The following is a 25,161-nucleotide window of genomic DNA, read 5'->3' as shown; positions in this document are numbered from 1 at the left end:
TAGACCTGAGCGACTGAAGCAACTCCAGATCACAACACTGTCTTCAGAGGCTTGTACAGTGGCATCGCTTCATGCGCTTCCCTTCTTACCCTGACACGCCCATCACTCTGATTCCAATCTATGCTTCCAGGTTCCAATAATGTGTTGGACAGGTCTTGACCCAATTCAAGTCATTTGGATGATTTAATGCTTAAGGCCAATAATTTCACCTGTTCGAAATGACATTTTAGGGCCTTCGACGGATGGACAGATGGACAGACAACGATCGATGGATGGATGGATGGATGGATAGATAGATAGATAGATAGATAGATAGATAGATAGATAGATCTTCCAATTGGATACATTTGTTGACGTTTAAACAGATTTCATTTGACTATGAAGTGGTCAATTTGTAATTTAAATATATTTTTGTTCTTGTCACAAGAAATAATCCACAATATTATGAAAAATATTAAATTATGGGCTATATAATATAATACAGTATAAACTACAGTATATTTAGGAAGCATTAAATGGTGTCTTTAATGGATGTTTTCAGTCTGTCTTATCTAAATGAACTGTCCAGGAAGTGAGCACTGTTGGACGGTGAGAGGGAAAAACGTCAGTCTGAAGCAAACAAACCTGGCTGGGAGTTACGGATGGTAAACCATCAACCAGTGGCTGAGAGAGCTGAAAAATCAAGTTCGAGGGTGAAAAAAGCTGTCTCGGACCCAACAGGAAAAGAAAGTAAAGTGAAGCCTGAAGGAATAAAAAAAAAAAGAAAGAATGATCTAATGAAGACAGATGACGCTGTCTGCATCGGTCTTCACCTCCAGCTGTGAACTAACTAGGCAGTTTGTAAGAATGAAATCTGTTACGCCAAACAGACTCGCAGAAACCCATTTCATTATCATTACACTCGCTCGTTAAGCCTAGCCGGAGGCTACGCGGGCCGTTCCACAACCGCTGGCACAGGGGAAAAAAGACATTTCTCACATCGGAGTCCTAATATGTGGTGCGTGTTGGATGATGTGTAGCGTGTGATAACAATAATGACGAAAAACAACATGGTAAAGGCTCGTTTATTTCCCCCTCTAACCAGAACATCCTTTACCATCCATCCAGCCATTACTGGTTTGTCAGGAAGAAGAAAAGATGCATTGAGGTGTGTGTGGGCATTCGGAAGCAGCAGCGTTACTCCCTTGCTTTATATTTATGCATTCACACTGCCAGATGGTTTGTTGCGCAACACATTAAGCATACAAACTAAAATGTGTTTACATCCCTGCATATTTTTCTGTAAATGTGTAAAAGTGCAATAAGTGACATCTTAGAAAGTGCCTATTAAAGGTTTTTCTATTATGCATTCATACATTCTCTATACCGCTGTGTCCTGTACAGTGTCGCAGAGGTAACGAACCCGTACCCTACCGACGCTAGACCACAGCGATAACCACTATGCCACCATGCCACTATTTTTCAATTATATGAATTTAACTGTAAAACCGATTACTAATTTCCAGGGTCGAGGGTTCGATTTCTGCTTCGAGCCTGTGTGTGTGGAGTTTGCATGTTCTCCTAGTGTTTGGTGGGTTTCCACCGGGTACTTCAGTTTCCTCTGACAGTCCAAACACATCCAGATTAGTGTGTAAGTGTGTGTGTGCTTGTGTAGCCTGGCTCACTCATCCAGGCCCACAGCGACCCTGTACAGGATAAGCGGTTTAGAGAATCAGTGTGAGTGATTTGTCCATAAAATAAGAAAAGTTAAAGTTTGAAATGTGCAAAAAAATAATAATAATGCAAAAAAAATTGCTAAATTTTTTATTACATATTAGATATATTTAGCCATATTCATGTATATTTTTTCACTTAAAAATATCCATTATTATAAATTAGATTTCGACTAAAATTGAGTTTTTCTGGCAAAAAAAAGGAAAAACTTTAACATATTTAAATATCTTAAATATTTAAGTTTAATTCTGATTGTGGAATGATGCACACTTTGCAAGAAAATGACGTCTTAGCAAGTGAAAATATCCTGAATATGGGTGGATTTAGCTATAAATAAAATATTATTATTAAATATTAAGGTTAGTTTTAGATTATTTTACTCAAAAAATGTTGCTGGTGAACTTTTCTAGCTGAACTGAAAATGCTCATGAAGATGCTAAGGGGAAATAGATTTTTTAAATTCATATAATTTCTCTTAGATCACAGCAAAGAAAACATGAGTGTAAAACGGGGTTGGGAATAAACAGCTGTGTAGCTTTAGGAAAATCACTTCTCAGTGTGACTCAGTGCAAAAGTCAAGTTTTTCCATCAATTCATTTTTTTTCTTTTCTAATGGCACAGAAACATTCCCAGATACTTGGGTTCATCGGTCTCATATTGTGAAAGAGTGGTTCAGAGAGCATGAGACATCATTTACACACATGGACTGGCCACCACAGAGTCCAGTGTCCTTTGTTCTCTAGGTGAAGGTATACCTCCGATATATATTGCTTTCCTTGTGTTTTGGTGTGCAGCCTTCGGGGTGGACGAGTCACTGTCCTGTGTGTTGGTTGGGTTGAAGTGACCTGGAATGTTGTGCTTTCAAAAATCCTTTTTTCCTTTCAAACCGCAAGTATTGATCTGTGTGTGTGGCTTTCCTGTAGACTTCTGTTTTTAGCTTCCCATCTTTCCCAATGAGGACAGCACAGTGCAGGAAGGCCAACCAGTTCGGGATGTGCTGGAGAAGGCTTTATGGAGCAATCTTTCAGCATCAATACCAGATCTTGAATGAATGTGGTTCTGGACAGGATTAAATGTCGTGATGTTGCATAAGGTTTGGTGAAACGATGCCATGATGATCGTAATTAAAGCAAAAGGCAATCCGACAACATATTACAGTGTGGACTCTTTTTTTTTTCCGGGCGGTGTACTATATTACACAGTATATCAGGCAGTTCCTACCGAGTTACCTGATTGGACAAGAGGAAAAGGTGAAAATAGGCTCAGACGGACTGAGAATAATTTCTAGCCAAGCACTAGTGTAACGCTGGGATAAGTGCATTAGAGTAGCAGGGGGTTATACAGGGAAATAAATAGAGTTTTTACTCTCATAACTGTATTTTGTTATATTATATTGCAGAATCAAAAGTCCCAGTTTGACTTGAACGTCCTTCGTACTTTTTGTAGAGTATTAGATGTTACACAGCCGTCACCAGGGAGGTCTGTAGCCCCGGTTACTTTATCCTTGCTGTGGCTAAGGTTGTGTTGAAATGTCACGATTGACTTTTACCTCGGGTGATGAGCGAGCGAGCGAGAGCGAGAAAGAGAGCGAGTGAGCGGCAGGAAGTGTTACTGGCACATTTGCTTTCCTGTCAGTCTTAAAATCGTTCATGCTGTGAATATACTTATTTCTAACAATCTTTATACACTATTTTTAAGTCACTTATTATTAGGGCCCAAGCACTATAGGGACCCTAGAGCAGGACCCTCATGTTTCAGGCTGAGAGTTGTGTTGCCCTGGGCCCTCAGGGGCCCCCACACGGGGTTTTGCTGGATAGCTCATACACACCTTCACGTACGCACACGAAACTCGGGAGACATTTAGAGCTCATTAAGCCGAACAACTTTCGCACAGCATGTCCTGGGCTCGACTCAACAGGAGGCTGGTTACTTTGGTTGTTCGCAAAAATGCAGCTGATGGATTTTGATATACTCCTCCTATCCTAGGGAATTTATTCGATTATACAAACCAGGCCGATGTGATATAAAGACACTGAGGATGCAGAATTGCAGAGGGATTTTTAATATCTCAAACGGGTCAGCCACGATAATGCCCTAGACTTACTCAACTTATTAATAAACACCTACTGTACCACTGAGCCACCAGTGCCCCAATACTCACCTTTATATACCCTTTTATATTGCACATTCCGAATAATTTATACATTTTACACATTTCTATTTTAATTTTATTCCAACTGGAACTATGTAAACTGCTGAATTTTTTTTATATCTTCTTGTTCTCTTTCCTTTTTAGGTCACAAACAGTTTTTTAAGCATTTCACTGCATATCATACTGTGTACAGTCGTGTACAAAATTTGAATTAGATAACCATATACTGTATATCTTTTTATTTGACCTTTTCATCTGTCCTGATTTTAATGCTTGAAAATCTTAATTGAAATATATAAAATAAGTTCAGATAAGAACTTTTTTACAATTTTAGAGCAGCATGGTGGTGTAGTGGTTCAGGGTCGAGGGTTCGATTTCTGTCTCTGTGTGTGTGTGTGCGTGTATGTGGAGTTTGCATGTATTCCCAGTGCTTGTTGTATTTTTTTTTACTCTTAATAAAGTGTTATAGTTCCCTGATTTCTAAATGTGTGTATCTTTCTATTCAGTGTGACAGCAGCTTTGAAACAACAACGCGTTTCTGTCAAGCGCGCTCCGGCGACTCGATCCAGAGGTACCGTAACAGTCAGTGCAAATATTCCTAATGTCTGAGAGAGCGATTGACAATGATAGCGAATGACAGAATGACGGAGGGAATCATCGGACAAAAAATAAATCAACTAAGCAGAGAGAACAATGAGGCACAGTGTGACATCAAAGAGAGAAGGAGAGAAGAAAACAAACCAAAAATAAATCTCCCAACAGACTCGAACAGACGCAGAATACTAATGATTCCATATCAGACATTCTGGAAGAATAATATTCATTTCATTACATTTACTGAAGCCAACACCAAACCAATATTTACACATTTTACCAAGATTTGTTTGGGGTCGTTGTGGCTTTTTTTTTTTTTTTATTGCTTTGTTGGCTTGTTTATAAGAGAAGATGAGGCTGATCCCACCATGTGTTTCCGCTGTTCAACAAATATTAATCTTTATGAAGCACAACTGTTGTCATTTATTCATTCTTTAGTGCTGGGAAATAAACCAATCTTCATTATAAAAATATAACAAAATTTGATATAACCTTATTTCACAAGCCTGGCTGAACGATACCTACTTCAAAAGCCCTTTCAGCCTTCTATAAAGCTACAGGAGCAACTCAATAGGAGAAATTTTCAGACTAACATGGACCAACAAAAACCTTTTTGTGGAACAGAAATTAAATGTTATTCGACGTAAAGATGAGTATAATAACCTAGTTCAAAGCGCTGATGTTTCTCAGAGACGTTTTCCGACACGTGCAGGACGCTGCTGTTATACCAGGAATTATAGCGCCACCTGTTGATTTTGTCGATAGACAGAAGCCGGTTAATAATTGCTGAACACAAGCTGATACAGATGTACGGCCGATAAATCTGGACCTCCCAACTTACAACGGCATTAGATTAAGTAAACTTCTCATTTAATCCTGTACGCACAACCTAGCGAAATCATAGCTTAGCCTAGATTAGCTTTACTGTGCTTAAATAGCTTGCAATTACACACAAACCCTAGGCATAATCATCAAACCCATAAATCGGTTGTTTTCCGTCAGGATCGTGTGTGTGACCGAGAGCTCGCTGGCGCCACCCAGAGTGATGAGATGGTAGCATAACTGCATGGGGTGGGAAAAAAAATCACGGTATGGTTTTTACCGAAATGCAGGTCATCGTAAAGTAAAAAAAAAAATTAAATAAATAAATCATAAATCGAACCATTGTAAGTCAAGGACTGTCTTTAATTTTGCTACCCAATTTAAACAGTCTAGACCCCTAGTGGTCATGAATGGAAACTGCAACAAAGATGAATAAAGACCCAATGATACGATTTTGATAGACACATTTTAATAAAGGACAGTTCATTACAGAGTTGTCAGATCATGACAAACAATATCTTGTTATGTTTATAACGTAAATAACCCTTTCTACCGTCAGATATATTGCAAATAAATTGACAGAGGGAAAGAGGGATTATGGAGTGGATAATGTCTGTGTGTTAGAAATGTAGGCGCACCAGAGTGACCTAGTTTCTCAAGCAAAAGCAGAGAAAAAATATCTCCCACTTCCAATCCTTAACTTATTCATGATAGATTTAGGGCTTTTGGGAGGTCTCGAGGGCTGAAATGATTATTACAACATGCTGTATTTAACACAATTCCATATAAAAGCGTTTAAATAGAGCCGCTGGATTTTATACTGGACGACTGGATGCGTTTGTCTGTCAAATGCCTTTTAATGGGCCGCTTTAAAAATTGACTAGAAAAGTAGCACAAGTCAAGTATGACAGCGAGTTGAATTACAGTCGGGGCTACGTCGTTATTAATGTCATCCTGCCTCAGCAAAGTCTACGGTCAGAAGCCGGCGACAAACCGGCCAGCTCCATGCGACAAACTGACAGCTTTGGCTCAGTGCTGCCACCTAGCATCACGACAGAGTATCACATTGTATATCGTTAAATAAGTCGAAAAGTCAAAGCATTGTAAGTGGATTATTTGGCTGAGGGCTGGAGAATTCACTACACTATAATACATTTTAATTTCATTTCAATCTAATCCCTGGATTGATTAGCAAAACCACAACAAGGCTTTTTTTTTTATTGACGAGTGGATATTATGAGATTATTCTGTAAAAAATTATTTCAAAATAAATTCTTCCTATTGATAGCCACAAAAAAAATTATTAGTAAAGAACTAAACAATACATGTCAACAGTTGGTCATCTATCTCAGCTGCCTATTTTAAATATTTTTATAACTTACCCCTTCCCATTCATCGTGTTTAAGACGTACAGTCATTATAAATGTAAAATGATGGAGTGTTAATGCTGTGTCCAAAAAAAAAAAAGCAAAATATGGCCTGATGTTTTCCCCCCTATATTCGTACCTTAAATTTCCATTTTTTTTCCCTCACTCACAACTGATTCCTATCGTGATCCATTACTAGCTAGCTTAGCTACATCCTCAGGCATGCAGGGTCGGTGCAGAACATCAATCCTTGCAGCTGTAATGCGATATGCTGCCCCAGTTGTTGTCTTTTTTATTGTGAAAAATCTCATTTAAGCCTGAAGGAGCAATATATCACCTGCTCCGTAGAGTCAACTTGGATTTCCAATAATGTTACAGCGGATAATAACTTTGCAGAGTTTTTTTTTCTTCTTCTTCTTTTTCTCCCTCAAACCTAGCCACGGATGCCATTAAAACACTTGGATGAAAATCTTAATAAGCAATAAACTAGCATGGATCCATAACACATGCGTTCATTTTTAACACTTAGCGTGTTGTGACAGTTTACGGGATAACAGACAGGTGAGAAAGCGAGCGATGAATACCCAGGAGAGCCTTTTATGATAAACGGATGCTGCTGATAAATGAGACGGTCTGCTTTCCAGCTCTGGACAAATGGGCTCATTAAAGATTTGGGACAGGTTCCAGCAGTGTCATGATAACATTGTGGAATGTGAATTCAGGGGCAAAACTTTTCAACTCTGGGGAAAACTGAATAAAGATGCTACGCAAGACATAACACTTAAAAACTCTTTTATGAAGACTCCATCTAAATGTATAAAGCACTACAGTTTGAGCTTACTAAGAAGGTATTCTCCACCCACGCAACAGACGTCATCATTTCAGGCCACACTCACATCTACTGCTCTTTACAAATCATTAATGAAAATGTTTAACTTCCTCTCACCAAAAAGAAACTCTGATTCTTAATACTTTTAAAACTATTAAAAACTAAATCAGATTTTTATGTGTTTATCATCAGCTTGATAGACCTGGGGAAAAATCACCATGTAATCACTTCAGTCAGAGCGTGATCTGATCATATTCTCTGCATGTTTGCTGCACATCAGGGTGGCGTTAGGTTTCTGACTAGCGTATACACACCCCTGACTAGCGTTTACTCACCTTCCGACTAGCGTTTACTCACCTTCTAACTAGCGTATACACACCTCTGACTAGCATTTACTCGCTTTCTGATTAGCGTTACTCACCTTCTGACTAGCGTTTACTCGCCTTCTGACTAGCGTTTACTCGCCTCTGACTAGCGTTTACTCGCTTTCTGACTAGCGTTTACTCACCTCTGACTAGCGTTTACTCGCCTCTGACTAGCGTTTACTCGCTTTCTGACTAGCGTTTACTCGCTTTCTGACTAGAGTTTACTCGCCTCTGACTAGCGTTTACTCGCCTCTGACTAGCGTTTACTCGCTTTCTGATTAGCGTTACTCACCTTCTGACTAGCGTTTACTCGCCTCTGACTAGCGTTTACTCGCTTTCTGACTAGCGTTTACTCACCTCTGACTAGCGTTTACTCGCCTCTGACTAGCGTTTACTCGCTTTCTGACTAGCGTTTACTCGCTTTCTGACTAGAGTTTACTCGCCTCTGACTAGCGTTTACTCGCCTCTGACTAGCGTTTACTCACCTTCTGACTAGCGTTTACTCGCCTTCTGACTAGCGTTTACTCACCTTCTGATTAGCGTTTACTCGCCTCTGACTAGCGTTTACTCACCTTCTGACTAGCGTTTACTCGCCTCTGACTAGCGTTTACTCACCTTCTGACTAGCGTTTACTCACCTTCTGACTAGAGTTTACTCGCCTCTGACTAGCGTTTACTCGCCTCTGACTAGCGTTTACTCGCTTTCTGATTAGCGTTACTCACCTTCTGACTAGCGTTTACTCGCCTCTGACTAGCGTTTACTCGCTTTCTGACTAGCGTTTACTCACCTCTGACTAGCGTTTACTCGCCTCTGACTAGCGTTTACTCGCTTTCTGACTAGCGTTTACTCGCTTTCTGACTAGAGTTTACTCGCCTCTGACTAGCGTCTATTCACCTCTGACTAGCGTTTACTCACCTTCTGACTAGCGTTTACTCGCCTTCTGACTAGCGTTTACTCACCTTCTGATTAGCGTTTACTCGCCTTCTGACTAGCGTTTACTCACCTTCTGACTGGCGTTTACTCACCTCTGACTGGCGTTTACTCACCTCTGACTGGCGTTTACTCACCTCTGACTGGCGTTTACACACCTCTGACTAGCGTTTACACACCTCTGACTAGCATTTACTCACCTTCTGATTAGCGTTTACTCACCTCTGACTAGCGTACTCACCTCTGATTAGCGTTTACTCGCCTCTGACTAGCGTTTACTCACCTTCTGACTAGCGTTTACTCACCTTCTGACTAGCGTTTACTCACCTTCTGACTAGCGTTTACTCACCTTCTGATTAGCGTTTACTCACCTTCTGATTAGCGTTTACTCGCCTTCTGACTAGCGTTTACTCACCTTCTGACTAGCGTTTACTCACCTTCTGACTAGCGTTTACTCACCTTCTGATTAGCGTTTACTCGCCTCTGACTAGCGTTTACTCACCTTCTGACTAGCGTTTACTCGCCTCTGACTAGCGTTTACTCACCTTCTGACTAGCGTTTACTCACCTTCTGATTAGCGTTTACTTGCCTCTGACTAGCGTTTACTCACCTTCTGATTAGCGTTTACTCGCCTCTGACTAGCGTTTACTCACCTTCTGGCTAGCGTTTACTCTTCTTCTTTGTCTTTCGGCTGTTCCCTTTCAGGGGTCGCCACAGCGAATCATCTGCCTCCATCTAACTCTATCCTCTGCATCCTCTTCTCTCACACCAACTAACTTCATGTCCTCTCTCACTGCATCCATAAATCTCCTCTTTGGTCTTACTCTAGACCTTTTGCCTAACGTTTACTCACCTTCTGACTAGCGTTTACTTACCTCTGACTGGTGTTTACTTACCTCTGACTAGCGTTTATTCATCTTTAACTAGCATTTACTCACCTTCTGACTAGCGTTTACACACCTCTGACTAGCATTTACTCACCTTCTGATTAGCGTTTACTCACCTCTGACTAGCCTTTAAATAAATAAATAAAATAAAACTGTTGTAAATATTGTTATATTATTATATGCCTAGCCATGTAGTGATGCGATTTATATATTTTCATTAACACGTGCTTTTTCTCATTGAAATGCATGAGGGATTGTTCAGTTCTTTGAATGAGGGCTAATGTTAATAACCGTCCACACTCTCTTTAATTGTTTTATCCTCGTTATGGTGATGAATAAACTTCAGGGACTTTATTTTACTTCTTTATTCCTCTCATGCAGTTGGCAACAATAAATTTTAGCTTCTGTTTATGTTTTTCCCTCAAGACATATTTCTTATATTTTTTTACCGGTATGTTGTGTTCAACATTACTTTCATCACATAATTCATAGTTTTTTTGTTAGTTTGTTTGTTTTTTAATTTTACCACTACAGCTCTGGTGCAAACGTCTCTGGAACATATTACATCACTACTGGACCATTCCCGAAACTGCCACCGTCTGAGTCAGACCACAATTAAATTGTCTACTGGCATCTGTGAATGTCACGTTATTTACCGATAGACTTGTGCCTGTCGTACAGCCAGATGTCATGCACACTGCGACCATCAAACCAGTGCACCAATACTGACCGTGTATCTTAATTTTCAATACAAAATGTTTATAAGACAACAGTCTGTTTCTTATTATAATAAAAACATTTAAAAATAATTTTGATATTACAATATGTCCAGGGTATTTCAGAAAAGCCTATTGTGCTATAATTTATGACAGTTTCGATGTTATATCGCCATATAATATGATGTATCTTTGTTTATAGTACGGCAGTAAAATTCTCTGTTAGAAGCTACAGCAGCTTTGTGCATTTAAGTAACACATACCATAAACCGTACGGTGAAAGGAAACAACTGTATAATTGATGCTTTATTTACCGTTCAAAATGTCTGGTCGAATTACCCAGTACAGCAGAGCAGCACGCTCCACAACCATGTGGATTCGATATAATAGAAGAGAACTGTGTTGGAGATAATTAAACACCGGGGATTTTGCCGTGCACAATTAAAAGAGAGAAAACAGACCCGGTTGAAAATCCTTTCATCTACACCAGAGGGTAAATGATTTGGAAGCGACAGGGAAAGCCAACTGATGCGAGTTTGCTCCTTTGACAGTGTAAAGTGAAATCAGTAAAGTGTAAAGAGTGTCAAATAATGTGACGGCGGCGCTGGTTTCATTTGGTGTATGATAAAAGATTGATCTTGAGAACGTTTCTACGATGAAGCAACAGTACAATAACGATTTAATTGTTTGGGAATATGTTGTGTAAATGATTTCAGACTCAAGTGTTTTAAGCCCGTAATGTTTTGCTTTGCACAAAATCCCAAACCTTGTATAAACTAGGGAAGAGAATTACCAGGGAATATATATTATCACAATACCTAGGTGGCAATTCAATTTGTATTGCGATTCTGTAAGTATCACGAGTTCAGAAATATCAGATGTTATGTTACAATTCTAAACTTAGCAAATCAGTTGCTCCCCCTACACATGATGCTGTGCTGCCTGTCAGTTTGTGAATACCTAAAGGATTAGAGATAAACTGCAACATTCTATCACTTCAAATACAAACATACTGTATATTAATTAAAAATAAAAAGCGAACCTGTTATCTCGGAAACGCTGGCCTTCCAGGAACTCCTTTAACGGGCCAAACATGTGGAAATGGCTTGGAGCAAGATAAGGACCATATGGGGGATGTGGCAATAACCTGCAGCCAAGATTGTATAACGTGCAAGTGGGCGTGTTGGTGGGCGGTATGAGGTTGTGCATTCTTCAAAACATAACACTAACCAGAAAATCAGAAAATCTATCAGAAAATTTAACCTAGGCCGTTTTTTCCATAAAAGGAAAAAGCTATTAAAGGAGTTCCTGGGAGGCCAGCGTTTCAGATGTGAAGCAGGCAGTCATATTATGGCTGTGATGAACTGAGAAAATGTTCCTCCTTGATTCCATCCAAGCACTAGCGAAACACTGGAATAAGTGCATTAGTGTAGCAGGGGATTACATAGAAAAATGACGGAAGATTTTACTCTCATAACTGTGTTCTGTTATTCTGCACAACCAAAACTCCCGCATTGACTTCTCATACATTGATGTCTTTATATTTCTAAAAGAAACTCTCAAGCCTCAGCAATTCTCTTGTATTACACCGATCAGTTCTGCATCCTGAAAGCGACGTGCTCAGAAGCCAGAGGCAGCCATAAATCTGCGAACGAAAGCCTTTATTATTACACAACCCGCACCAATAAGATTCCAAATCATTTCAATTTAACAAATCGTGCCATTAGATATTCCATCCCAGCCAACATTTATCGCTCGTGGAGCCCACAGCTATCAGACATCCGGCGCAAACCGGATTAATGTGAATTGGATTTAAGGACTCGTGATATTGAAGAAGCGCTACACCGCTCAGATTGTGGGAGCAAACATCCAACGTTAATCCTGCTTTTATTTGCACTTTGACAAACGCTCAAACACACACTGAGATACTCAGATCTGGAAAAACATGCAGAGAAAAAAAGAAAAAAAAACGACTGGTCGAACCAGTGTGTTAAAAAATTTACTACAGCATAAATAATATCGACATCGAAGCATACCTCTTGCATCGAAGAACTCCTCGTCCGAGCTGTCCATGGTCTCCTGGACGATGTTCTGCAGCCTCCAGTGGGACGCGCTAAATTTTCGGGGTGCATCTAGAAGACAAACAGGAAATGATGCAAGTTAAATGCATTAAAAAACATATATTCACTTTAATTATTTTAATTTAGCTATGAGGTCAGGAACTATTTTCTGATTTTAGTAAAATCAGTTGTCTAAATTGTTCCCTTCCCTAATAATTAAAGCTACCTTGCATCAACTGTACACTTGTCCAACAGTCGCTAATTTAAATCGTTTTAAATTCTAAACATTACCATGTAGCCGAAAAGTGAGTTAAATGAACCATGGAGGTGGTGGAGAAACGTACGAGATTAGATTTATATTTCACTTATTCCTCCTTGGAATATCAGCTAACACATGTGATTCCACGTTTGAATCCCAAATAGTGTTAACCTGAAAGCTAGTGCACTTAGTAGGGTGTACAATCCCTTGTTCCACACACTAAGTAGTGCCCTTGATCAGGGGCTAGAGAGGGATTCTGTATTCAGCCTTGTGTTAGAAGCTAGTTAGCTTTATAGCTCATGTTTAAGATGATGTAACGTTACCAGATGTGTGTTTATGCTGAAAGTACACAAAACTACAGTATGCAAGATTGCGGAAAAGGGCGGGGCAGGGCATCCAGGTGGTGTCAGGTAATATCAGAGAGTGCAAAATATTAACACAGAAATGATTAGAGATACATATGTCGATTGTATTATTTTGTCCTTTCACTGCGTAGACAAAAACTGGCCATGAATCACTGGATAGTGTGGTGCTTTTAAAAGTTTTAAAGCTTTAAAGCCAAAAACTTGACATGAATGTGGGCACAAGTCACATTTAAATGTGTTCTCGTCTTGTTTTGTTTCATTATTACGTTAATGTTAATGAAATGTATGTGAAATCCTACAGTATTGCCTGCAGAGCGAGTCTCATGGCTAATACGGTCCGCGACTCTGTCTTGGTCCTCGCTCATGACCGACACAGAAGAAACAGGAGGATGTGAAGGCGTTTTCTGCGCTCCCCTCCTGTAGGGAAATACAGTTACAAAAACACGTCCCTAAAGGAGCGGCACTTTGAAGCTGAGCGTGACTAATTAAACCGCACCGGAGCTCGATTCAGCTGAGGTCTGAAAAAGCCTGCGAAGACCTCTCCATTCATAACCTCATTGTTCCCTAGTGCTTTGCAGATAGGGCGCATTTTCTCCTGGAACTTCTTTAAATATAAATAACTGTTTCTGCTGAAAGCATCAGATTCAGAGACGAAAGGAGACGAGAGGAGAGGAGAGAAAAGAAGAGGAGAGGAGAAGAGAGGAGAGGATAGTATAGGAGAAAAAAGGAGACAAAATGAGAGGAGAAAAGAGGAGACCAGAGGAGAGGAAAAAAGAGGAGACAAGACGAAAGGAGACAAGAGGAGAGGAGAGAAGAGGAGACAAGACGAAAGGAGACAAGAGGAGACAAGATGAGAGGAGAGGAAAAAAGTGGAGAGGAGAGGAGAAAAGAGGAGACAAGATGAGAGGAGAGGAGACAGGAGGAGAGGAGAAAAGAGGAGACAAGACGAAAGGAGACAAGAGGAGATAAGATGGGAGGAGAGGAGACAAGACGAAAGGAGACAAGAGGAGATAAGATGGGAGGAGAGGAGAAAAGAGGAGACAAGATGAAAAGAGATAAAAGGAGACAAGATGAGAGGAGAGGAAAAAAGAGGAGAGGAGAAAAGGGAGAGGATAGGAGGCAAATGTTTTATGTGATGCAATAGGAAAGGCGAGCGTGTTGATTAGTGTTCAGGTTTGTTATTGGAACACGACCTATGGCTTCTTCAGGAAATCTACTAATAGATCTCATTTCTAAAATAGAGTTAAGTTAAAATGATTCATGTTCGGGACACAGGTGATCATTTTCTGTCAGTAAGCACGCTGACCTCAAGCATTTATTAAATCCCACTCACTGAGAGTTTGATTACTGTTTTCCCTTTTATCAGCTCTTGAGTAGGTTGAATTGCATTTCTGTTTTGTTTTTCAGTACAAAATCCACATCCTCAGTTCTTTAGGCTCACAGTGGACAATGAAGCGCTTTAGGAAACATTCGAATAACTCGAATAACTCAAAGCTCCGGTGTGCTACCAATTCTGATGTTTTTGTTATGCAGAACTAAATAAAAGCCTGAAGTGTGTTATTCCTAAATACAACAGCATCCTATTTATCACCACCAATTTATAATGTTGAGTTCATCCGAAGGCAGGTTGGTTCATCTTAGTACATACGTTAAAGCGACGATAAACAGTTGTTCATTCAACAGCCTTACTTTTGCACTCTCTCTCTAAAAAAGACAAAGCTTTAATCCATCAAGCCATCAAGAAAACTCTGTGACTTCTTCCATATTTGTTAAACAAACATCTCCAGACCAAAAAACCTAGCTTTGGTAAATGATGTGTTTTTTATTTCAAATAAATATAATGTATATATAAATATGTAGCCATAGCCCACATGGAGCGTCAAGCATACTTCACCTTCGTCTAGAGGAGAGGAAAAAAGAGGAGACAAGACGAAAGGAGACAAGAGGAGAGGAGAGAAGAGGAGACAAGATGAAAGGAGACAAGAGGAGACAAGATGAGATGAGAGGAGAAAAGTGGAGAGGAGAGGAGAAAAGAGGAGACAAGAGGAGAGGAGAGGAGAAAAGTGGAGAGGAGAGGAGAAAAGTGGAGAGGAGAGGAGAGAAGAGGAGACAAGATGAAAGGAGACAAGAGGAGAGGAGAGAAGAGGAGACAAGACAAGAGGAGACAAGAGGAGACAAGATGAGAGGAGAGAAGAGGAGAGGAGAAAAGAGGTCTTGACAAAAAATCGGAATTGGGTCAGATTTACCTGACAGTGTAAACGTAGCCTTCGAGAATTTAAAGGTTTTAAGAAAAGCACAACAGATAGCTGCCAATGTGTCCTGATGAGCCAATGGCATCGCTTCTCTCTGTCATGTGATGAGTCAGGTGAAGATATGTCCTGTGCACCTGTGCCTGTCCGAAGTGGTTTAAATTGTGAAATGGATTTTTGGAGAATGTTGAAGCCAAGAAAAGGACATTTACAGTCTGTTACTGCCGTTGCAGGCACCCCAGGACTAATGAAGCGCATGTATGGGTCGCGGTTCATTCTGTGACACAGGACGTTATGGGATTTGGATGCTGTTCAAACACCATGTTATAAAAAAAGAACTATGTGGGTGGTGCAGCGGGAAAGTGCTCGCCTTTTAGATCGCAAGTTCTGTAGCCTACCCTGACTGGTACAGTAGCCTTGATGAAGGAGTGGCCTAATGATGGAACTGGATACGACTAAATTATGGAGAAAATCGAGAAAAAAAAGATGCGTCTGGTCCTGTCGCTATAACTGTAATTTTATAAACCTTACGAGATTACAGTTGACACACGCTGTTGCACAAACGGAAGATAAACGGTGCATACTGTACCTTTACTACAATAGAGTGCTGTTATCATGTACCAAAGTGAAACTAAACTGGTTGACAAGGATGATGATGATCCTGTAGGTGGATGTGTTTGTCTTGCTTATGTTTCTCATGATCCTTTTAATTAAAAAGGTTTTGTGTTTAACACTTTTTTCCCTTTTAAAAAATCTAAATTATAGATACTAAATTGTGTACTTAATATATACAAATAACCACAAACACAACTGCAAGCTGATGTATTCATTGTGACACAACTGTGTGTGATGGATTTGTCGCTTTTGGAAAAATCAACAACATTCATACTTATATAACCCGAGCAATTTCAACAAAATATTTCAATCCTTTTGCTTTTTAACTGCCTTCAAGCATTTCTTCTTGTGTGCAAAACTTTTTGCTTCATTTGAAAGCAATTGTTTTTTACACAGTAATTAAAAAACCTCACATATTGATTAGGGACGGGAATCACCAGGGATCAAACGATATGGTACATTATTATCCCAATCCCTGCGGTAACTGCGGCTTTGATTTGTACTGCGATTCTGTTCGTATCTCAATTTTATAAACAACTCAAGCTTTCAAAGCTTTCAGCATCACTCGCCTGACCTGAATCTAGCGACTTGACTGACTCGCTAACAATTACTCATTAGCACCAGACTCGTCATGGGCACTTCTTCTTTTCTTTCTCCCTCTCTTCATAACTGATGAAGGGTCATTTTCAGGCCTGTAATCTCAACAGTCCTTCTGCTGTACTTCATTAGTGAGCTGCTTCTCAGAGCGCTGCTTCTCACGTCCCTTAAAATGGAAGGCGTATCAACTGCACCGCTCAGGATTAGCGTCCAAACAAAATGGAAATTGCAAAAACACAGGTGATTTTCCTTTTCCTGTATGTGTATTTTCAAGCCAATCTTGCTCTGAAAAATGCCTGGCATTAAGCAGATAGATTAGCGGCGCTGGGATTTCCGATGCCACCAGCCACAGTTACGGCGATATGACGGTACAAGAGAGACCGCCAGGGCAAACTTGTACTAGGCCTCAGAGTAGCATTGAGCGCCTGAGGCTTAATTGCTAATGGCTGACTTGAGCAGGCACCTGGTAAGATGTGGTTATAAAACATTAATCTTATTGCAGGAAGTTAAACTTCTGATCGGCCCACAGTAACCGTTACCACTGCAGAGTGGATTGTTTTCCCATAACGGCATGATTCAAATGAGTCCTCTGCTCATACCACAGCAATTTCCCAGTAATTAAAAAGTTTTATTTATTAACAAACAGCACACCGCACTTTTTTTTAATCATTTACAATTACATTACATTTTTTGTTAGATTGTTTTCTCGCATCCAATTCCCACCCGTCATTAGAGCCCTCCCACATTAAGGCTACTATACTACCAGTTAGGGAGGGTGAAGACTATGTTCGCTCGCGCACTGTTGGGAGTGGCGCATCAGGACATCAGAGTATTCCAGCGCGATCGAGAGTATGCGAGAGCTCGCAGACGTAATTGATGTGAAAGTGTTCCTGCATCGAGGTTAAGTGCCTCCCATCCACTCAGCCAATCAGCTCTCTCTAGGCCCCCGCTGTGAGAGGCTACAACATCACTCCAGGATTCAGACTCGCGTTTTAGATGTATCTAAAAAAACATGTAAGAAATATAACTATTCGACACTAAACTAACTTTCTTTCGGCTTCTCCCATCAGCTATTTTGTGTGTAAGCAACTAAAAAACTGGAAATTTGGCTAAAAACGGCCTGCAAGTATACTGTATACATTTTTAAGATTAAACGTTTTTACTGTTTTTAAACAATTAGCAATTATAAACAGCAGCTATCCATTTTGGCAGCTAAAATTTAGCTAAATTTTGTTGAGAATTGGACATAAAACTATTAAAATATGTACGTTAATATTAAAAAAATACAGTTTTCACGTTTTTCCAAAGAATGTATTATGATGAATGTTTCAGGAATTTTGTGAGGTTTAAATGCCTTAAAACTTTTAGCTAGAAATGGGCCAGGTTAAATGAATAATTTAGTGTAAATATTTCCGTCTTAATTATTATTATTTTTTTACTTTTTTAATAAAGAATTTTATTTTATGTTTTATATTAAAAATGCCATTCATTTAAAATATTCATTGAATAAGGTGAAATTATAGATAAATACATTTTCTGAAGAGCTATAACAACTTTATTATAAAGGTTATAAAATTGTTGTAACTTGTCCATTTAACAGATAGTATCTAATCAACAGTTGTTATGTAATAAAATATAATGTGTGATTTTTTTTTTTTTTTTACTGGAATTTTACATTTGTTAATCCTTTGAAATAATTTATTAAGCAACTGTCTGAGAAGGTTTTAAGAAGAAAGATCATCAACCTCTTGCAAATCCTTTTAAATCAAACAAAGCCGCAGGTGAGAACAACTCTGTGACCTCGAAAGCTTTGAATTTTGTACACAGTCACAGATTCCCAGACAGTCTTGAACAAGTGGTCTTGTTTTTAACCCAAACAATATACAAGTTCAGAAATAAAAGTCCCTTTCACGTTCAAGTCTAGCACAGTATGATGCTACCAGCTACAAAGCACCTAAGTCTAAAAACAATGAAGAGATAAACTCATGTCATGTATGTATGTAACTGAATCGATCTTTTATTGCTAGGTTACACACTTGTAAATAATTTGGGTAAACTTACAATTTCAAAATAAAATTTAAAATCATTCCACAATTTTTGTTGGAAAAGACAAACTGCAAAAAAAAAAAAAAAAATACTCTTGTTACATTTCTTCTTCTTTTGAATTTCTGGACAGTTGGTGCAATACTGCCACCTACTGGACCGGAATGTGGAGCAGAAGATCAACAATCGATAACACAAGTTACACAACATTAAAATGATTATCAGACACTTTTAGTTGTTCTTTAAAACATGCATGCAGCTTAAAGCAAATCAGACAAAAAACATCTGAATCTACTGAATCGAATCGAATTGGAATGCTCAAAAATAAAATTGAATCGCCAGTCTATTTACGATTCACAGCTCTAGTGGCCAGGTACATTCACACAAGGCTGGTGTGGAGATTACATTCAGGCTGCTGTATTATCAATCTTATTTCTCTATGGTTGTGTTATTGTGTTTATTTCCTTATGTACGATTAACAACGCAGTAAATCATCAACAGAAACCGAGACATCTAGAGCTGGAACATTCCTGTTTTACAGTCGGCCATGCACTTCCGTGTTTCCATGTAATTACACAATAAAACACATAACATAAAATGCTGTATTTACTTATCCTGTTTGTTTTTTTTTATTTTTGTAAGAATATAACGAAAGTAAAAACCCACAAAAAAAATATTACACTAAATGTTTTTTTTTTTAAGTCTGACTTTATGAAAAATACTGTGAAACAGTTGTGATTGCCTGTTTTTTTCCCCAAACATTTGAAAAACACAATAATACAGAATGTCCCTGTGGGCTAGAGCAGCACCAGTTCACTTCACTTGTTCCAGCCTGACAAATGAGAGGAAGAACTCGAGTGTCCTGCACAAAGCCCTGACCTCAAACCCAGTGAAAACCTTTGCAATGAGCTGGAACACTGGCTGCACTCCAGACCTCCTGTTTACCTTCAGTCATCCGGGAGGAGTAAGCCATTTTTCCAGTAATGCGAAATAAAGATGAGGAAAAAACGATTCAGGTACGTATCCTAATTATTTTATGCGGCAATTCAAGTATCGATACACTGAATCCAAAACCGATGAATTTTTTATTTATACTGTATGTTTGCATTTAAGGTGGCTGCTATTCCTCTATAATCCTACAGGTGGCACTTTAGAGGTGGCTCTAAAGTAAGTAAAATTGTAACCAAATCTAAAAAATATATGTATTAATAATAATAATAATAATATTTAATTCTTTTTTTCTTTTCTTTCTTTGTTTGTTTTCTTTGTTTTGGGCCCTGCCGAGGTATCAGGACCCTTAAATAAACATGCCGCCAGGTGCGGCATATCCAGGCTGATTGCCTTGCGGCGGTGTTGCCTGGCAACTGCGTGTATAAATGTCTGCGCCTCTGCCCGTTTTAAAAAGTTTATGTGTGGTTCTTCCCCTTGAGCGACCCACATCATTACAGCAAGCAGCTGAGGTTTAAGGGCCTTGCTCAAGGGCCCAACAATGGCAACTTGGTGGTCATGGGGTTTGAACCAATGATCTTCTGAACCGTAGTCCAGACTGCTGAGCTACCTCTGACCTGAGATAAAGACTGGGTCTTATCTCAGAATATAAAATGAAACTTTAACTGGGGTCATATTCAGTATAAAGTCCCCTACATACGAACGAGTTCCATTCTGAGATCTTGTTCGTAAGTCCAATTTGTTCATAAATCCAACAAACATTGCGAAGGTACTAGGATACTAACACAACACTACGTTCCATGATCTTGTTCTCGTTCTTTAGAATCATGCTGATGGTTAAAGGATTCATGTTAAAAGAGCGCACAACGTCTGCTATCTTTGCACCTCACTCCATTTTCTCAATGATTTTCACGTTTTAACTCGGCGCTTCTTAGCGGTACCAGCTTCATCGCCGCTGCTTTTACGCTCACTTCCGGACATCCTGGGATGTACACTGAACGCAGGTGAGAATGTAACTTCTGCAATTTAACATGTGCGAATACATGTTTGTAACCTGGAAGATTTGCGACTCGAATGTTTTTTGTATTTATAATATTTTCCAGATACAAAAAAAATGCTGCTGTTACAGCTTTTGAAAATCCCAGAGATCAAGATTTAAGACTAATCTTGTACAAATATGCCTCATGACAGAATTTAGAAAACGGATAAGGGATCATTTAGAAAACAACAGTATTCCACAAGTTGGAAGCTGCTCTTCGTGAAACGTTTCTGTTCAGAATTTGCAGTCTGAAAGCACGAGTCCCGCCTCACTGCGCTGAGAGTGGAGAATAAGGGTAACCTCAGATGTAGGGACCAGCAGCAGCCTGTGAATCCTCCTGCCAGTGAAAAGGAAAGCGGTTTCTGGATGGCCTGCCATGAACAGCACATGCTGAGAGCATTTTGTTTAAAAAAAAGAAAAGCAAAAAAAAAAGAAAAGCCTTACCATCTGCATAGATGGTTCTGGTGCATTGTCATTTCTCCCTTTCTGCCTCATGATAATTATAGTTTCCCAAAATGCTCTGCCACTGATATGACTGAAATGGCAATGCATAAACATCAATAAATTTAAATTTCTTCCTACCATTTACATCTTAACTTCCAGTCATCGCACCGTGATTTCATTTACGCTATGGTATAACACGTGCTTAATGACTAGTAATTAATATAAACACGCAGATCGAGCTGGTCGAACTCATGTAGATGTGACAGAGTGACAAGCAGTTAATGTGTCTAAACACTTAAGAGCCTAATTATCCATGGAGAAAATAAGATAGCTAAACAGGCTTTCCCAGCTGCATCATGAGGAAATGGTGTTTACAGAACTGACAGACGTGTACACGTGTCAGAGGTGCACTCCAACACCTGAGGCCTCGTTATTTTGCCTGGCAGAAATGCATCAAGAAACCGGTAATGCCCAGGAATCTAGATTACGTGGGGATCTGTAGTGTTCATTTCACTGAGGACGGCTTTTAAGCATAGGATTATGGGCTACAGTAATAGGTTCATTCTCAAGCCTCATTCAGTTCGGAACGATCAGAGAGTGCAGGCGAGACCGAGAGCAGACATTCGCCAGGCTGGTTGCTACAGGAGCTTTTAGAGTATCAGCATTGAGAGGCGGTAGTTGCAAATGATCAGCAAAGTGGAGATGCTACGTCATAGAGATAGCTTGTTTCTACAGTATATGCAGAATTTATCTACATTTCCAAGAATTTTGTTCGACAAATGTTACTCTTTGTATAATCCTCATTTACGACTACATAAAGTCTTAACAAATCTAAAATCTGGAATTTTGAGATCAATAAAGTCTATCTAAATAATTTTTCACCCGGTGGTCAAAGTCGGAACTGCAACAAGCACTAAGCAGGCGTCTGTTGGGGCAGGTATCACGTTGCCCCATGCCCAGGGAGAAGAAAACAAAACAGGAAATAAGACACGTCTATCAAGCAGCAACAACTTAATTAAAGAGCTACAGCACCATGAAGTCGAATTCCAGGGCTATTTCGAGTTGGGTGAAGCCAAGTGTGATTTTTGGCACATCAAAAACTTCAAAAGCACTTCCCTGCCTCTTTTACACTTTAACAGGGTCAGTGCACATCTATACTTGACCAACCAAAACTAATGGCACAGTCAGAGTTTTATATTGTCATGAAGAATGCCTCGTTAGCTATAAATGCCATCAAATGCTCATCCCATTATAAAAAGGTCGTTCATCCCATTATAAAACCCCATTAATAGCAGACTTAAAAAAAAACAATCATCAGTATAGCTACTAGCTTTAACAAGCGCCTTCGTGTAGTTAGCTGGAGGTGGAGGGTCTTATTCATTTCCTTCTTTTCTTGCAAGATATAAATGTACAACACAACAAAATACACAAATAAAGGTCAGGTTATTGAGCGCGTGCAGGAAAGCGAGCATACAGCGAAAGGTCAGTGTGTAGAGTACATGGACACAGGCCAGAAGGTCAGTGCTGTCTGCGAGGTCTGTTCAGTCAAGGCTGAGTTTACATCCTGCCCAGAAAGAGATTTCAAACTCTTGGAAAATATCAATCGTATAAATATGGAATACTAAAAAAGTAGTTGTTTTGCCTAATCCAGGATTGACGTTATTACTGAAAGTTGATAGACAGGCAAGGAATCTGTTTAAATGCATCAAAATGACATTGAAATTCCTTTTCGTGGTTCATGCTGTTAAAGGAACAGCTGTGGCAGGAAATCATTAGGAGCAGGAAGAATAGGCTGAGCTGCAGCATAAATCATATGTGCGCAATCTTTTGAAAAATGGCTTATAACATTTTCACGCCTGATGAACGAGCGGCATTAAACAGAAGCAGCTCATACAGAAGGACAGGTAAGACAGATCAATGCTATATATCAACTGTTCCAACATTAATCATAATTGTCAAAAAATATATATGTTCATAATGCCACAAAGTTCAAATTCTATGAAATATTGATTCCCCTCCTTACGCAGCCAAAAACATCATAATTTTTCCTATTCTATAGTTGCACGGATTCGCTCACCTAGATATTGCACGAACATTTACCTGCATAGAATCATTATTGTACCTAGTGGTCAAAAATAGGAACTGCAACAAAATGACCAGATGCCTATTGGGGCAAAAATCACTGTGCCCCATGCTCAGGGCAGTAGTTGGAGCAGCTGTTCAGGACTGTTCAGGACTGTTCAGGACAGAGCTGCTAAATTTTCATAGCAAATAACCAGAATTGACTGACAACCAACCCTCCTCCTATCACATGCGGACTTTGGGACAGACAATGGCAGTCTGATTTTATGTGGGCATAGGGTGAAAGGCCTTGCTCAAGGGCAGTGGGACCAACAGTGGAACCCCAAACCTCTGATCAGCAATCCAGAACCCCAACCAACTGAGCCACAACTTACATCATTTACCTGATTAATAAAACATTAACCAATGGTGGTTTTGCAGCATGTTTCTCTATAGCACACGTATCTATTCACTCGTGTAGTTTAAGTGATAAATGATTTTTGTTAGTACTATTTAGACTTACAGTACATAACTACTTTATTGGGATTGTACAGGAAGAACTGTTAAAATATTTCTTAAAAATTCCACTGTGAAAAAAAATGTGTCTTGTTATTGCAGGGTCAAGGGTTCGATTTGGTTCCATGTGCATGGAGTTTGCATGTTCTCCCCGTGCTTGGTGGGTTTCCCCCCACAGTCCAAAGACATGCAAAAAATTGCATGGATTGGTACCTGACTGGTCTCCGGGGATAATGTCCAGTCCCCCCCTGCAACCCTGTATACAGGATAAAGCAGTATAGACAATGAGTGAGTGTTAATTGTTAACGTGCAACAGCGGTTAAGAAATATGTTGAAATTTTTCAAACCCAACAGTAGCTTCATACAGTGTGACGAGTAATAGCATCTTAACTTCAGAACACAAGGAATTTCATCAGTGAACATAATTTGCGTATAATTTTTGGTAAGAAAACGCAGTTTAAAAGACACAATGAATCATAATTCTCATTACAAACAGTCCTTTATTAAGTTATATAATACAGCAAAATACTTGTCACTCATCTCATGACTTCAGTAATGGCTAACACTTCTTTGTTGAACTTAATTAACACATTACAGACTGATGAATGCAGAAGTGACAGCTTTTAGTTCTTACCAAATTATGGAACAAAAACGCACTGTATACGAGAAACAAAGTTTTATGCACATCATATTCTGACTCGTCTTGTCAGTCTTGCTTTCCTCCCGTTATTTCCCTATATAATCCCCTGTTACACTAATGCACTTATCCCAGTGTTTCACTAGTGCTTGGACACCATCAAGGTAAAAAGTTCTCTCAGTACGCCGGAGCCATGATCGGACTGCCTGTCTGATTCACGACTGAAACGCCGGCCTCCCAGGAACTCCTTTAATGATCCAGACATGTGGAAATGTATCGGGGTGAGGTCAGAACTGTACTCGTCTCAAGTCTCATCACTGTACTGGGATATATTCCATTGATGTTAAACGTTCCATCTAACATCTGAGATTTCTCCATCAGTATGTGAAATCCTACAGTAATGCCTGCAGAGCGAGTCTCATGGCTAATACGGTTCGCGACTCCGTCTTGTCCCTCGCTCGTGACCGACACAGAAGGAACAGGAGGATGTGAAGGCGTTTTCTGCGCTCCCCTCCTGTAGGGAAATACAGTTACAAAAACACGTCCCTAAAGGAGCGGCACTTTGAAGCTGAGCGTGACTAATTAAACCGCACCGGATCTTGATTCAGCTGAGGTCTGAAAAAGCCTGCGAAGACCTCTCTATTCATAACCTCATTGTTCCCTAGTGCTTTGCAGATAGGGCGCATTTTCTCCTGGAACTTCTTAAAAAAAAAAAACATTTTAAAAAGTCTTGCTGGCAAAGGAGAGGAGAGGAGACGAAAGGAGACGAGACGAGAGGAGACGAGAGGAGATGAGACGAGAGGAGGCAAAAAAAATTCTGATGATTTATGCGATGCAAAAAAAAGGGCGTGCGTGTTGATTAGTGTTCAGGTTTGTTATTGGAACACGTCCTATGGCTTCTTCAGGAAATCTACTAATACTGTAGATCTCATTTCTGAAATGGAGTTAGGTTA

The 25,161-nt window shown here is 39.6% G+C and overlaps 1 protein-coding gene across 2 annotated transcripts in view; it reads right to left on the bottom strand.

Annotated features, from left to right (window-relative positions):
* The window catches only part of plrdgb (PITP-less RdgB-like protein), an 83,360-nt gene that overhangs the window by 33,161 nt on the left and 25,038 nt on the right, over nt 1–25,161 (bottom strand). For both annotated transcript variants that reach the window (XM_053478563.1, XM_053478562.1), the window contains exon 2: nt 12,412–12,507. In XM_053478563.1, coding sequence (XP_053334538.1) covers nt 12,412–12,507 — 96 coding nt within the window. The remainder of the gene's footprint in view (nt 1–12,411; nt 12,508–25,161) is intronic.

This window comes from Clarias gariepinus, chromosome 19 (genome assembly GCF_024256425.1).
Source record: "Clarias gariepinus isolate MV-2021 ecotype Netherlands chromosome 19, CGAR_prim_01v2, whole genome shotgun sequence".
In the NCBI taxonomy this organism is placed as follows: Eukaryota; Metazoa; Chordata; class Actinopteri; order Siluriformes; family Clariidae; genus Clarias; species Clarias gariepinus.
This window is presented reverse-complemented; position numbering and strand designations above follow the sequence as displayed.